Genomic DNA, 15,755 nt, shown 5'->3' on the forward strand with positions numbered 1-15,755 from the left:
GTGTGAAGTGACTTGTTTGTAGATAATAATTACTGTTAAAAAAAATATATATATATATAATTTAAGAATGTCGCCGAAGCTTAAATGGAATGGTTAACAGCTAACGAACTCTCGAAGCGCTCTTGACTTGATGTTCAAATATTTGTCCTAAAATTTTATGTCATATCTGGACGTTCATGTGTGTGTGTGTGTACTTCGCTTAATTTTAAAAGAAATATTTTTAATAGATTTTCTGACGAATGTACTTTTTACACACTCGCACACAGAGTATATCGATCGATAAATGTATTTTGTCATATTATATGTATGTACAATAAGAATCGTTGACAACTTTGATGTTGGTGAATTACGACACTTTACAATCTCCCTAATATTTTTGATAGTCTTTTTTTGATTTTTGTACTTCTCATTCAGATGTGAAAGCATTTTATAAATAGATTTGGAATTTAAATTAGTTTAAAATGTTGCAATGTCTACAGGGAACACTTTATGAACCAAAAAATAAGACATTTTAATATACATATATTCTGTAACTTTTGAAATGGTTTCACAGGCGATTGTATCATGTTATTTCATTAGTATTGTATATGTATTATTATTACATGTTAATATAGTACATGTATGTTCTAAAATTAAACCAGTGAGAACTATACAGGAAAAAGTTTTTCTTTTATAATCCTTAAATTAATAGCAACATATGTTATTATTGTATTTTACTACTAGAGATGTAATAATTTGAGCGACCATAGCCTTGAGGATTCATATATCACATCAACGAGTACTATCAGTATACATAAGTGCAATGCTGTGAATGAATTAATTTCTTTTATATAATTAATTCATATTTTTATTCACAACATTGACTATTGGATTTAACATTAGCACTTCAACTTTTATTATTGATGACCAATTTCAAGAAGTACAAGATTCCTTATATGTAACTGTAAAACGGAAAGTATGTAGTAAAAAGTTAAAAATTCAATTACCCAAATACATACATATGTATGTAATACTTATTACCAAAAATTAAACAAAATGTGTTATGGAAAATGTTTTTATTTTTCTTCTTTGATTACATGCTTCTTCCTTTCTGAAACATATGCAACGGCTCCAGGTTTACTATGTGCACGGCGATTGGCTTCCTTGCGTTTCAATTTATCGTGAATAGTTCTCAATTCGTTTCGAGCGTTATGAACATGGCTTGGAACTTGTCTATGACGGGCTATCCGTTTTATCTGTGGATGAGCGGCGAACTTCTCTTTTAGACTTTCACCATAATTCAAAGCTGACTTTTCACGAGGCTTCAACTATACCAAAGAAACATATGTATAATAGATAATAAAATAATAAATGAATTGGTAATGACAAAATAACTTACAGCTCCAAGTTTTTCTGATGCCCTTGCTTTCCATATACGTATGTTCATCTCATCAGATCCACTCAGTATATATTTGTCATCCAATGACCACTTAACACAAGTGAGTCTTTGCATTCTCTTTGTGTGGTATATGTCTCTGGAGTGACCGCCGATTGCTTCAAATATTCGGATTGTTTTATCATAACTGGCTGACACGAATTGTATTCCTGTTGGTGAATAATCTACGTCGATTACGGCAGATACGTGGTCTTTGTGAACGTTCAGAGGATGTTTTAATTGACGAGCATCGAAGGTGTATAGACTATAACACAATTTCAACAGTGAATTTTAAATATCGACTATACAAGTTAATATATAATAGAAAATAATACTCACTTATAATCCTCATTGGCTACAGTAAACATGAAAGCCTCCATTGGATTCCAGGACAAGGAATTTGAACGCATTTCCATAATAACCTTACGGACAGGACCAGCCTCACGACTGTCATATATTATTATACTACGATCACTGGCACAACAAGCTAGTAGATTTGTTTGTACCTAAAATATAATAAAAATTAGATAAAGACAATACGAAGATTGTGATTTTATTGCATTCAATAATTGGATTGATTTTTTACTTGATTGAAGGCAACGTGGTGTAAGCTATCAATGCCCCATTGGAAGGTTTTAATCGGTTCGCTTCTAGATTCTTCCCACAATTGACAAATTTCACCACAAGTTGCAAATATGGGATTAGAACGATGATGCGATATACCGGTGACCATTGATTTGCTTAAAACGGTATCTAAAGGTTCTTCTTCTTCTCCAGGATTCGGCAGTTCGACATTCCAAGTTTTAATGGTGCTATCGTCACCGACTGTGATAAATCTTTCACCATCGGGCAAAAAACAAATTTGTCGCACGTAGCCCTCGTGAGCTAAAAAGCTTTTCACACATTTTTGAGTTGCCAAATTCCAAAGTTTGACTTCCCCATCGACAGCTCCACTTGCAATGAGAGACAGTTGCTTTGGATGAGTGGCCATACAAGATACGCCATCTGAATGACCGTCCAAACAACCGATGAATGGTTTTGCGAAGACCCTTTCTAACTTTGTAGCATTCAATGCCCGGACATATTCTCTAGGAGTCTCCAATGGATGGAGTCCAGGATCGTAGTTCCGTTGAACTGTAATTAATTAAAAATGAACTCTGGTGAATTTGTGAATGATAAAATTAAAAATATAACCTCAAATCAATATTGTTATATTAGCACCTAAAATCGTTAGCATATACGATACCTTTATGAAGATCCCTAGTGGTGGCTCTCAGGTATTCGTCCGGGTTACGACTGATTGCTTTGACACGCATTTTGGGCCACGGTTGGACGTCAACCACACGTGTCAACTGTCACTGCAATGGGAACTGCGTTTGTCAACTTTAGTTTGACTGCAGACCCTAACAAAACTATATACGACCATGATTACAATATATATATATAAATATTACAAAATTATGATAATAATTTTTATTCTATTAAAACTTCACATAATAGAGAAATTGGGTTTTTTAAAAAAAATAATTTGCTGACAAATGAAGAATGAATTTGTTTTGTTAACATTTTGCGTGCTCTAATCAATTTTCAATATTGTTAGTTTTGTTTATTTGATTATATGCATTTCGGTGAATGGAAAAATGCACTCGAGATAGTTGCACTCTCGAGACATCCAAACTTTCAAAAATGCTCAAGAAGAACTAAATTTATTTATTACAATATGTAAAAAGATTATACTTCAGGTGAAAATAAGGCGGATCTTCATATTAAGCACACATATATGTATATGAATATCAAAAACCGTAACCAGAACTTCTAGTGAACACAGTGATGTGCCCCTATTGATTTTCATGCGTTTCCGGAAACCCGTTAGAAATCTAAAAATTCATATAATTTTTGTCAAAAATTATACAAATCTCGAAAATTGTTTTCGACAATTACAACTTCGAAAAGGTAGCATTCAATTTCATAGCAGGTAAAGACAAAATACATTTTTTCGAAATACATATATACAAATTGAAAAAAAATTGGAGACCCGTTGTTCCAAAATTGGGGAGACACCACTAATCGAACGTCTACCTGTCTACAGGATTTACTTGACACTTTATTTTCAAAATGTATTTTTGTGAATATGCATATTTAAATATATAAATCATACCTGCTATCTCATTTTGATTTTCAAATATGTTCTGATCCGGTGATTTTTACTGATCCGGAGTTTTTGTTCTTTGTGCAATATTTTGGTTGAAATAACAAATGGTCGTGATTTAGCTATTTACGTCTTCATAATAAATGGCAGCGTTAACACTAGCGGTTGATACCGCGGTATTTGACGGCGTAGAAACATACAGCGTGTTCCAATCTTTCACCAATCGGCGAGCCACACGACGCCCCTCCATAGCTCGGGCAGTACCCCTAGGATTGCCTTGGGGGGATGTCGTCGATATTTCAGAGAGCGTGTCGCGAACATATTTACGACATTTGCTCGGCTCATTACTTTATTCAATTATCTTTCTATTTACCCGGCTTCGCTCGGTATTTGTAATATAAACCGCTTAAACATGGCCAATCTAATGTGGCAGCTCCCCAGGTACTGGCCGTAAACCATCGTGTGATACCGCTTCTTCTGTCATAACAAAATGCAGTGCATACCATCACCTCATAACCACTTTATTGTTCAATTATCGTACTCTACTCATAACTGGTCATCTAAACACGGAACTTTTATTGTTCGCAGCACACCCACACCCACACCCACACCACAGCCTTCTACCAATCGAAACTCCAAGCGAGATGACATGACTAAACTACACCGTCACTTCTCTCGCCCTTCTCCATATATATGTACATATATACATATATGGGGGTGGTATATGAGTACAAATATATATATATATATATATATATATATATATATATATATATATATATATATATATATATATATATATATATATATATATATATATATATATATATATATATATATATATATATATATATATATATATATACGTTATATATATATCACAAATGAAATTATTTTATTTAAAAAAATCAATATAATACAAATATACATAAAAAAGAATAACAAAGATAGTAAAAAAATAAAAAGCAAGAAAGAAATATGTATAGTAAAAAAACAAGTAAATAATAATGATAATTATATAGGTTGACCTACCACGGTGTCTACAAGGTTACAAGGCTGTTCTTCTTTTCTCATCGAAGAAATACTGTCGAAACTCGTCTCTGACTGTTTTTGCATCTGACTTAGCATTTCGATTAAAAGAAGTGGAAAGGCTAGTTATTGTGTCTTTGTCTTCTTCTAATGCAATATCATCAGCTACTAATACATATGGAAAATTCGTCGTGGTGTTGGGCAATGGACATGGCTCTGGCAAATTTAATTTGCGTTATTCATAGAGTTCCCAAAATTTCGTATAGAATAAAACTCCACCATCTGAGATTTTTCCGTTTGTTCCTACATCAATCATGATGAACTCTTTTCTCGCATTAACCAAAGCCATGAGGACAATTCTATAAAAGCCTTTATAATTGTAGTATGAGGGACCCGACATTCGAGGTTTAATAATTTCAATGTGTTTGCCATCTAGACTTCCAATGCATCTGGGAAAATTGTAAAGTTTTCCAAATTCATTTGCGATTTCGATCCATTCTGCATCTGTTGTTGGCATCTGGAAAATTTTAAATTTAAATTTTTTTTTTCAGGAAGATTATTCTCAACAACACCAAAATGAAGTAGTACAAAAAGAGTCTTTGATATATTCGTCTCTTAATGATGACGATGAAGGTCCAATGCCGAAAATAACAAAGAATAGGCCGAACAAAAAAAATGAGCTGCTTGCACAAGCATGCACTATACTGTCTCGGCCCATTGTTGAATCTCCCCAAACTTCTTTCGATCTAATGTGTGCGTCCTGGATTGAGAGTTTAAAAGGCTTAAATCCGAAACTAAAATTAGATAAAGCACATGCCATAAACAATATAATATATGAAGCTCAAACGAAAAATTTGTATTATACTGAAATTAATAATTCATTATCTCTCACATCTTTATCAAACTCATCGCCACATGTTATCCACATACCCGAGAATACTAGCTTCAATTCACCCAAAATACAAGTAATATTAAATACAATCTAACGGGTATACGAATAACAGAAGGGTTGGCTTCAAAATTTTTTATAAAACATCAAACAACATCACACATAAACATAATCATCTAGTCATCATTTATTTTTTACATACCTCCTTTATTATTGTATTTCATTATAATTTGTTTTTTTGTTTATGTAAAATGTTTACTATATAATAAGTAATATAAATAAAGTTTTTATATTACTTTGGTTTTTATTTTTACCTTTATATACTTCTTGATCATCGGGCCGAGACTAAAGTTGATGTGGTCGAATAGTACCTAATAAATAAATTATTTTCCAAAAGTAGTAATATAATCAAGATGATTACCATAGTCAGCACGGGTTTTTCTACGTTGGCCAAAAAGCTCAGTTCGTGAAATGTCGAGGATGATGGTATATGTATATATCTCATCAGCTCCGCAGCCCGACCTTTTAGATTGCTCTATTTTTTTCAACTCTTTCCTGAAAATCACATTTTTCAATAAATTAGAAACATTTTTTAATAAATGAGGGTCACAAAACGAACTAGGTAGGTACTTCAATATTGACATTTTGATATTTGTGAATTCTATAAATCTGTCCGTTTTTTAAAATAAAACAATTTTGATTTTACATATTCTATCTTCTGTAAATGGTCCGATATTACCTAATCAATATATATATATATATATATATATATATATATATATATATATATATATATATATATATATATATATATATATATATATTTGTACTCATATACCACCCCCATATATGTATATATGTACATATATATGGAGAAGGGCGAGAGAAGTGACGGTGTAGTTTAGTCATGTCATCTCGCTTGGAGTTTCGATTGGTAGAAGGCTGTGGTGTGGGTGTGGGTGTGGGTGTGCTGCGAACAATAAAAGTTCCGTGTTTAGATGACCAGTTATGAGTAGAGTACGATAATTGAACAATAAAGTGGTTATGAGGTGATGGTATGCACTGCATTTTGTTATGACAGAAGAAGCGGTATCACACGATGGTTTACGGCCAGTACCTGGGGAGCTGCCACATTAGATTGGCCATGTTTAAGCGGTTTATATTACAAATACCGAGCGAAGCCGGGTAAATAGAAAGATAATTGAATAAAGTAATGAGCCGAGCAAATGTCGTAAATATGTTCGCGACACGCTCTCTGAAATATCGACGACATCCCCCCAAGGCAATCCTAGGGGTACTGCCCGAGCTATGGAGGGGCGTCGTGTGGCTCGCCGATTGGTGAAAGATTGGAACACGCTGTATGTTTCCACGCCGTCAAATACCGCGGTATCAACCGCTAGTGTTAACGCTGCCAATGGGTTCGTAAACGGAGCGTTCTGTCAGTCGAATCCGAGCCGCTCGCTCGGTTTGTCGTGGTAGTGGTTGTCGCAGCTGTCGCGGAAGCTATCACTATCCTATCAAAAAGCTTCACCAATCAAACAGCCCCACACTTACTCCTCACAGGTTAGACAATTCCTATTCATCACCCACCCTCATTCAAGTTTCATTAATTATGCACCACCTGACCCATCCTTTTTGTTTTTAATTCACAAAATTACCCTGAAAGCTTTTGGCGTTATCGAATTATCCATTTTCATGTAGCATTATTTGTTACATATACGATGCTTTTCATAAATCCTCGAAACATTTTAAACAAATCAATACTCTAATTATATATTTATCATTAAACGAATTTATCGATTACCGTTTGACGCGCGTCTTACGAAAAGTAAACCAACCAAGAAGTACATACCACGAATATTGACCCAACCAATGTTTCCAAAATAATACCACGTTGATAATTTAAAGTGCCACTTTTTTAGAAATTTTTAATGACATTAATCGATGGTAATTATTTTAATTTACTATCGTAATTTTCCTGTTTCATTTTTGTTTATTCAACGAAATGTACAAATTATAAAATAAATATGTATTTAAGTATACTTATGTATTTTTTTAGTATTTTATAGATGTATAAATATGCTACAGTCCGAGTGTTCACTCTGATTCGTTCAAGGACATTTTGTTGATACACGTTTAGTTTTAGTCAAAGTGTCAACAGTCAAATAGACTCTTATCAGGCATGGCATGAAACTTGTAACTGTCAAAATGCCAAGTATGTATTTGAAATAGGAAATCCTATAGAAACCGCATTTCAACGTTCTGATAATTCCCGTTTCTGCTGATATTTAAAATATTGTAACTAATATATGGAAGGATGAGACAAACGATTGTGAATACTTAAACTTATGTATAATAATTTGTGCATGAACAAACTTCGTTCTTTTGAATACAATATAACTGGCCTGATTGTTGAAGATAGCTTTTTAGTGTTAGCATTTGAACTGAAACCAATAGTTCGCGTATGAACAATTTTCATGAATGAACGAAATTTACACTTGGACTGTAACAACTTTTACTATCAATACTTTTTTGTAATTTAATAACTCCTTGTATGAAAACATCCGATTAAATCATCAGTATTATTTTTAGTTGACCATCATCGATTCCCGGAAGAAATTATTTACTTAAATTGTTATAAACATATGTATGTAGTATGTTTTTTGGTATTTAATCCATATTTTTTTAATGCAATTATTTCGCGATTTAAAATTTAATTTTTTTCTATATGTATATTCTTATTTTATTATGAAAGGGACAATCTTTTTTTTTTAATCGTTTAATCTTTTCCATGGAAAACGTTAAGCGTTCTCGTGAAAGCGCATTTTGATCGAAATTCGACCACGAATAATCGAAAATAGCAAATGAGGCTATGAAGAATCGATTTTATTTTTGTACTTATTACCGTAATTTCTCTCTTGTGAACTGTGCCATTTCAATGAAAGTTTTCATCGAAATGAAAGAAAAAACCAGACTATGTTATTTAAATTTTTTCGAATAATTACAGATGAGTAAATGTTAGAAACAAAATTTCTAAACAATGAGTGAAAAACGTTCCGCTTTGCAAAACATTGTAAAATGTAAAGTGTCATTAAATGAGAATACGAGTCGTTTACAATAGGAAGAACTTTCTTAAAAAATAACTATTGTTGTGTATTAAAAGTAAACGAAGACATTGATTTGCATTTAAAATTAAATGGCATACAACTTGCGGTTTTATATGTACTTGCCTTATTCTAAGAATATTCCGCATACTAGTTATTAGTTTTGAAATTCGTAATTTATGCATTGACTTACTGACGAGTTGTTTTCTAGAAAATTCAGTTATCTTTCAGTAAGGTCAATGCTCATCTTTAATATTTCATATAAATATTACAACGTTTGTTTAAAATGCTCATAATTTATATTAAGAATTTGCAAAAAATTTTACTTGCACAAACTTATTCGATTACCAAATAAAGGAACCATTCTACTTGAGCAGAATTTTGAACACCAGAACTTTTTTTTTTAAATAAAACTTACATCTCTCTAACGTTAGCTTCTATATTAAACCAAATTATTTATGAATTTGCGAATATCAAAACATTACTTATGTTCTAAACGTCCTCGAAATTCTTCTCCTAGACAAAAGAAAATATTTTGTCACGTACATGCATACATAATTACAAATTCATTAAAGAAGAATACTTATGCAAGTTTTAAAATACGCAATGACAATACGGTTCGGTGATTATTGGTCACAAAGCGCTCGCCCAAACGTCACTTAAATCTCTATAACGGAACATCTGGCAGCCGAAAAGTCCATCATACTAACGAGTACTTGATTGCCAAATATTCTGTAGTCGCGATTTTCATTGCAAAAATTGTCTATTGGGCGATCGCAATGTCACTAATAATCCAATTACCTGACAATACATATGTTGTGTAATTTATCTCGTTTAATTTTCATAAAAGTTGCTAGGTAGCATAATAACTAGCTGGTTCGTTGTTTTGCTCGTCCGCTATTTGGATGCTTTTTTCGTAAATATTGTCGGTTAATGGTGTCGTGCTTTGCATATTGTGTAGAGTTATTGGTGTTGCTTTAATTTTTGATTAAAATTTTTGCAATTGTGATTAAATACAGTGGTTAAACTGATTTCTAAGGTTATATTTTAAAGATAATTTTCACTTGAAAAAAAAAAAAAAAAAAAAAGAAGAAGAAAAAAAAAAAAAAAAAAAAAAGTTCTTTTGTTTCTTCAAATAATATTCGTTTGGCAACGAACGTGATCAAACTGATTTCTGAAATTATATATTAACTCTCGAACCCAGAGCATATTTACAATATTACAGCATAATGCAACATTGTTAAACAAAAAACTATTTATTTCATACATATTTTTGTGCGAAATTTTGAGAATATTCTCTTATTTAAATTATAAATTGTGACGCTAATAACTAATAATACTTAACAATGATTTGCTATAAATGCAAAAGTGTTGTGTTGTTGACTAATTATGTGCTGTGCGAGCTTTGTGAAGAACCTTTCCACCATGATTGTGTGGGGATTTCGGAAACAAAATACAAAAAAATGACGTCAAAGAATAAGGAAAAATGGCGATGCGTTTCTTGCCGTATCCATCCTAACCCCCTTCCGCCGTCTCAGTCCTCATCACTAATGCTCAGTTCTCAAGATTCAGTCATCAGTCCTCAGCCATCTTTATTTGATATACTTAATGAAATTAAATGCTTTCGAGCAGACTTTAATACCATGAAAAATGAGTTTGAAAACATAAAATCTGTAATCACAGACATAAACAATAAATTATTCACAATAGAGGCTAAGTCTGATGAATTTGATGGGAGACTAACCACTGCTGAAAAGAAAATTTCCTGCTTTTCTGATGTAAATAAAGGTTTAATTGAGGCGCAAAATACTATTGTTGAACTGAAACAAGAAAACAATCTGCAAGATCAATTCTCTAGAAAAAACAATGTAGAAATATCCGGCATACCTATGAAAAAGGGTGAAAATCTAGTGTCTATATTATATGACTTATGTGCTGTCGTGGGTCACAAATTGTGCGACACAGATATTGACACCATACACCGTGTGCGGCCGTACCCGTCCCAGGGCGTTGCAGGTTCACAGCAACAGCAACAGCGAGAGGGCAACAGCGATGTGAGTGTGCGCACGTCATCAGTGGTCGTACGGTTCACTCAGCGCCGTCGTAAGGACCTGCTGATGGCGGCCGTGCGCGCCCGCCGCGGCATCACCACCAACGACATCAATATTCCAGGCCCGCCCACCACCCTATACGTAACGGATCACCTTACACCAACGAATAAATTATTATTGAAGCGAGCACGCCAATTGAAAACTGAATATAACTACGCCTACTTGTGGGTTAAAGATTGCAAGATCATGATTAGAAAAAGTGCGAGCTCCAATATCATACAAATCTCAAAAGAATCAGATCTTTGCAAAATCAAATGACTAAGTGCAATATTAAATTTTAATAACCTAATAATTATCTATGCATTTATTGTCTACTGGTCTGCATCACATATTATAATGTATGTGCAAACAATTATGTACGTATGGCTATATAATTTATTATTTTTATTATTACTATATAACTATGCTATTTACATATATTTTACTCATAAACTAAAAAAGGTACGAGTTCGTTTTTATATTTGTGTCCATGTATACCTTTGCATTTCAACTGGTATCACCAAGGATGGTTTGCTTAATAATTCCATATCTTTATCTGTGTATGCAGTTATGTGTATGTTTATATGCATATATCTATTTTCATTTATGCATATGGATATTTATATTTATATCAGTACGTGCTCTATCTACTTCCTTTTTTACAATGTCTTCTAATCGTCTTGTCATTTATTATCAAAATGTCAGAGGTCTCCGAACTAAATCTGACTCTTTTCTTCAAAATGTATTAGTTAATAATTATGATATTATCTGTCTATCAGAAACTTGGCTAAATGACTCATTCAATAATAGTGAGTTTTTTGATGCCAGATATCAGGTGTTTCGACGTGACAGAGATTATTCTCTTCATAACCAAATATTTGGTGGTGGTGTAATCATAGCTGTGAAAAATAATCTACCCTCTGTCATTCAAAATAATTGGTTAACTTCCACAGAAGACCTTTGGATTACTATTACCACTAAATTTTTTAAACTAAATATCTGTACTGTCTATATTCCTCCTGGTAATTCTCACCAAACTCTATTAGTTACCCATTTAAATAAAGTATCTGATCTAATAACCAATTATCCAGAGGATCGATTCATTTTACTCGGTGATTACAATCTTCCCACTATTGATTGGACAAAATACGACTCAAATCTGCATCTATTTCCTTCCAATTGTATTAATTTTTCTTCCCTTTCCTTTACTCAATTCTTATCTTATAATAAACTTTATCAATACAATTATTTGTCAAATACTAATAATCGTATTCTTGACCTAGCTATTAGTAGTTTCCCCTTATATATTTCTCGTGCTGACTCTACGCTAATCCATGAAGATTCTCATCATTTATCCTTTTGCATCTCAATAATTTACAACAAATCTTCACCCTTGAATTATAATTATAATAAAACTTTCCTCTTTAGAAAAGCTGACTATGCTACAATTATTCCAATTTTAAGCGATATCAATTGGAATTCACTTTTGTCCAATTTAAATATTGATTTAGCTTGTAAAAAATTTTACGATACCTTACAAAATATTATTGAATGCCACGTCCCTTTTACTCTTAAATCTAAGCGTACCAAATATCCCCCTTGGTTTACATCGTCTCTTATTAAAATAATAAAAGAAAAAAACAAATTCCATAAAAAATTTAAAATTTATTCAAATCCCTTAGATTATCAAAGTTTTTCACTATTAAGAGCTCGAATTAAAAAATATTCTTTAATCTGCTTTAGAAATTATATTTCTCTTATTCAAAATAATATTAAAACTAATCCCAAATCATTTTGGTCATATATAAATTCAAAAAAAAATACCTCCTCTTCATATCCTTCCGTAATGTATTATGGAAATAAGTCGGCTTCACATGGTTCTGAAATCTGTACCATTTTTGCTGACTATTTTGACTCCACTTTCAATAGTGATTCTACCATTAACCTTTCTATCTCTAATACAGATACTTCTTCTTGTAACTTATCTACTTTTCATTTTGACTTATCTACTGTACTCAGTCACATCAACTCTCTCAATGTTAATCTTGGTGCGGGTTGTGATGGTTTGCCTTCTTTTTTCCTTGTTAAATGTGCTGTCCCATTATCTCTTCCCATAACAATCCTTTTCAATCTTTCTATGTCGAACGGTAAATTTCCTGACTATTGGAAATTATCTTACATCACCCCTATTTTTAAAAAAGGTGATAAGAATCTTATTGAGAATTACCGTCCTATATCTAAACTATCTGTCATTAGTAAAATCTTTGAAAAAATTATCTATAATTTCCTTTTCTCCAATTTCAAAAACTACATTATACCTGAACAACATGGTTTTTTTAAGGGGAGATCGGTAGAGACTAACCTGCTTAATTTCACTAGTACTCTCACATCTTATATGGACAAACGAATCCAAATAGACGTCGTTTATACGGATTTCTCTAAAGCTTTTGATAAAATCAATCACAACCTTTTACTCAATAAACTTTGGTCCCTTGGAATCCGAGGAAATTTATTTCGTTGGATCTCTTCGTATATACTAAATCGTCACCAAATCATAATTCTCAATGGTTTTAGATCATCACTTAGACATATTCCTTCCGGTGTCCCACAAGGGTCGCATTTAGGTCCCTTATTCTTTTTACTCTATATTAATGATATCTCATACATCTTCAAACATTCCTTTATACTTCTTTACGCTGATGATTTAAAAATTTACAAACCTATATACACCATAGACGATTGTCATAAGATACAAGAAGATCTAGATAGATTCTCTATATATTGTTTAAATAATGATCTTTTTATTAATCTAGAAAAATGCTCTATTTTAAATTTCACTAGAAATAAGTCAATTATTACTAATCAATATCAATTAAATCATTCAATCCTTAACACGTCATCTTCTATTAAGGATCTTGGTGTAATACTCAATAATAAACTAGATTTCTCTGAACATATTTCTTTTATTACCAACAAAGCATTTAAATCTCTTGGATTCCTACTCCGCTCAACAAAACCCTTTAATGATCCTTATGTACTAAAATTACTTTATTTTTCCTTTGTAAGGTCTCACCTTGAATTTGCCTCAATTATCTGGTCACCTTTTTATTTATCCCATATTAATTGTATTGAGAAAGTTCAACTTAAATTTATTAAATCCTTACGCTACCTTTTTCCTACCTATACCCATTCTACTGTTTCCGACATTTTAAAAATCCTTTCTTTTAACAATCTTTCTGTCAGGCGACGACATTCTGATGCTATATTCTTCTTTAAGCTCATAAATGGTTTCCTTGATTGTTCTGATTTACTGAATAAGGTTAATTTCAGAATCCCAGTTCGATACCCTAGACGCGTTACACTCTTTTCACTTGATCCTTTCAATACTAATTCCCAAAAATATTTTTATCTGCAGCGCGTTTATCGTATGTTTAACGGAGAGCTGAATGAGGTTGATCTGTTTGGTATTTCCCTACATCAATTCAGGTCTAACATCAAGAGAATCTTGACCGATTGATTCATTTTTTCTTCTATTCTATTTTTCCAATATTTCCATTATTTTTATACTTTAGTTTAGTTATGTAATGTGCTATTTAATCATATTATAGCTTTCATTCCTTTCCATTTCATTTGTTTATTTTGTATTTACCTTTTTCATTTGTTTTTTATATTTGTAAATTTCAATTTCTTCTTATATTCTATCTTATAACCTTTTCCAAATATTTTAATACTATAGTTTAATTATGCAATGTACTACATATTTTGTCATGCCTTTATTCTTTACTTTTTAATTTGTTTTCCTTATATTTATCTTTTTCATTTTTGTAAAAATCTATTATTGGACTCGGGTGTTACATATATTATTTATTTACTTTTTGTGTTTTTTATACCTATCTCTGTACATCCTGTCTGTTGATTTTTCAATTAATAAAATAAAATAAAATAAATAAAAATAAAAGGTGTATTTTATGATTATCATTGATTTCACATTGGTTTACAATGTATGACCTGTTCAATCGTAGAGAATTTTTAACGTATTATGAGAAAACATTGTTTATTATTCTACAAAGCTTTGAGATTCTGTGACGTCGAGAATGTTCCAGAATTTCCTATCACATAACAGTACATACAATCTGCTACACGAGTGAACTCGGGCTCAACTTTAATGTGGGTATGACCGCTTCCTGACATTTCTACATGTGCCAATGTTTGCAAATTAACATAAGCATTATTTCGAATGCGAAACACGGGGTTCTTTATTGTGGGATGAAATCGGATAAAAAAATTCAAGGCATTTTGGGTTCAATGTTTGAACGCGCAGAGGACGTCCTCTAATAAAATGAGCATGCAAAAATTATGAACTCATCCTGTACAGGTAAAATATAAAATTTCACCTGAATTCTATAATATAATGTATACCGATGTACATATGTATGTATGTGTGTGTGGATGTTTATCAATTACATACTAATGCTAATTCCGTGTGTGATTCAACTTATCTAATTATGTATGTATGTAGGTACACGTGTCTACCATGTATAAATTCATCAATTCAATAGATACATTTTATGGGTTAAAATATGTAGTGTTGTAAGTCGAGAATACTCTCAAGAGAATATTCTCCAAAAGATTATTCGCCGAGAATTTTCTTCTATAAAACATCTCTAGATAGTTTATTAGCTTTTTAGATGATTCTAGGATATTTTCAGAACCTAATAGGAGTAATAGGACTTTCTAGAAGCATTTTGAATGACACTTTTCATTCTGACGACACTGAATAGGTCATTTTAACAGACGCGCACTATCACCATGACCGTTTCCGCGAAATTCTAACAGGAATGCAATGCTTATTAACTCTGGAAGCAATACATTATACATATTTTTTTTAACACAAATTTTGTATGGTTTGGGTATTGTACATACATACATATACCCTTTAAATCACAGCTGCCTTTTTTCGGGTGACGACCTCTTTTTATAAAACCATGTGACCCGCGACCCCAATACATTTAAAACATCCATTTTTAATGTATACAAAATATATAAAACATTATTTAAACAACAAGTCAATATTTTTTGG

The 15,755-nt window shown here is 32.0% G+C and overlaps 3 protein-coding genes across 5 annotated transcripts in view; 2 read left to right on the plus strand and 1 right to left on the minus strand.

Annotated features, from left to right (window-relative positions):
• Nucleotides 1-71: 71 nt before the first annotated feature.
• LOC143912076 (DDB1- and CUL4-associated factor 13) lies at nt 72-2,838 on the minus strand. Of its 2 annotated transcripts, XM_077431246.1 has the most exons (6): nt 2,661-2,838; nt 2,001-2,548; nt 1,754-1,920; nt 1,379-1,679; nt 1,021-1,307; nt 72-941 (listed from the first exon to the last, which is right to left on the minus strand). In XM_077431246.1, exons 1-5 carry the CDS (start codon nt 2,728-2,730, stop codon nt 1,056-1,058), a joined length of 1,338 nt encoding a protein of 445 aa, XP_077287372.1. In that variant the 5' UTR covers nt 2,731-2,838; the 3' UTR covers nt 72-941; nt 1,021-1,055. The 2 variants fall into 2 exon arrangements, with proteins under 2 accessions (XP_077287372.1, XP_077287370.1); XM_077431244.1 differs by having other exon boundaries at nt 72-1,307.
• Nucleotides 2,839-6,839: 4,001 nt separating this feature from the next.
• LOC143911887 (prolyl 4-hydroxylase subunit alpha-1-like) overlaps nt 6,840-15,755 on the plus strand; it is a 29,538-nt gene continuing 20,622 nt past the window's right edge. The window contains exon 1 of one of the 2 annotated variants that reach the window (XM_077430977.1): nt 6,840-7,044. The gene's annotated coding sequence lies outside the window, so the exon portion shown is untranslated. The remainder of the gene's footprint in view (nt 7,045-15,755) is intronic. The other variant, XM_077430976.1, reaches the window with a different exon arrangement.
• LOC143911521 (uncharacterized) lies at nt 9,970-14,601 on the plus strand. Its single transcript, XM_077430414.1, has 2 exons — nt 9,970-11,052; nt 14,091-14,601. Exon 1 carries the CDS (start codon nt 10,049-10,051, stop codon nt 10,952-10,954), a length of 906 nt encoding a protein of 301 aa, XP_077286540.1. The 5' UTR covers nt 9,970-10,048; the 3' UTR covers nt 10,955-11,052; nt 14,091-14,601.

Source organism: Arctopsyche grandis, chromosome 5 (assembly GCF_051622035.1).
Source record: "Arctopsyche grandis isolate Sample6627 chromosome 5, ASM5162203v2, whole genome shotgun sequence".
Lineage (NCBI taxonomy): Eukaryota > Metazoa > Arthropoda > Insecta > Trichoptera > Hydropsychidae > Arctopsyche > Arctopsyche grandis.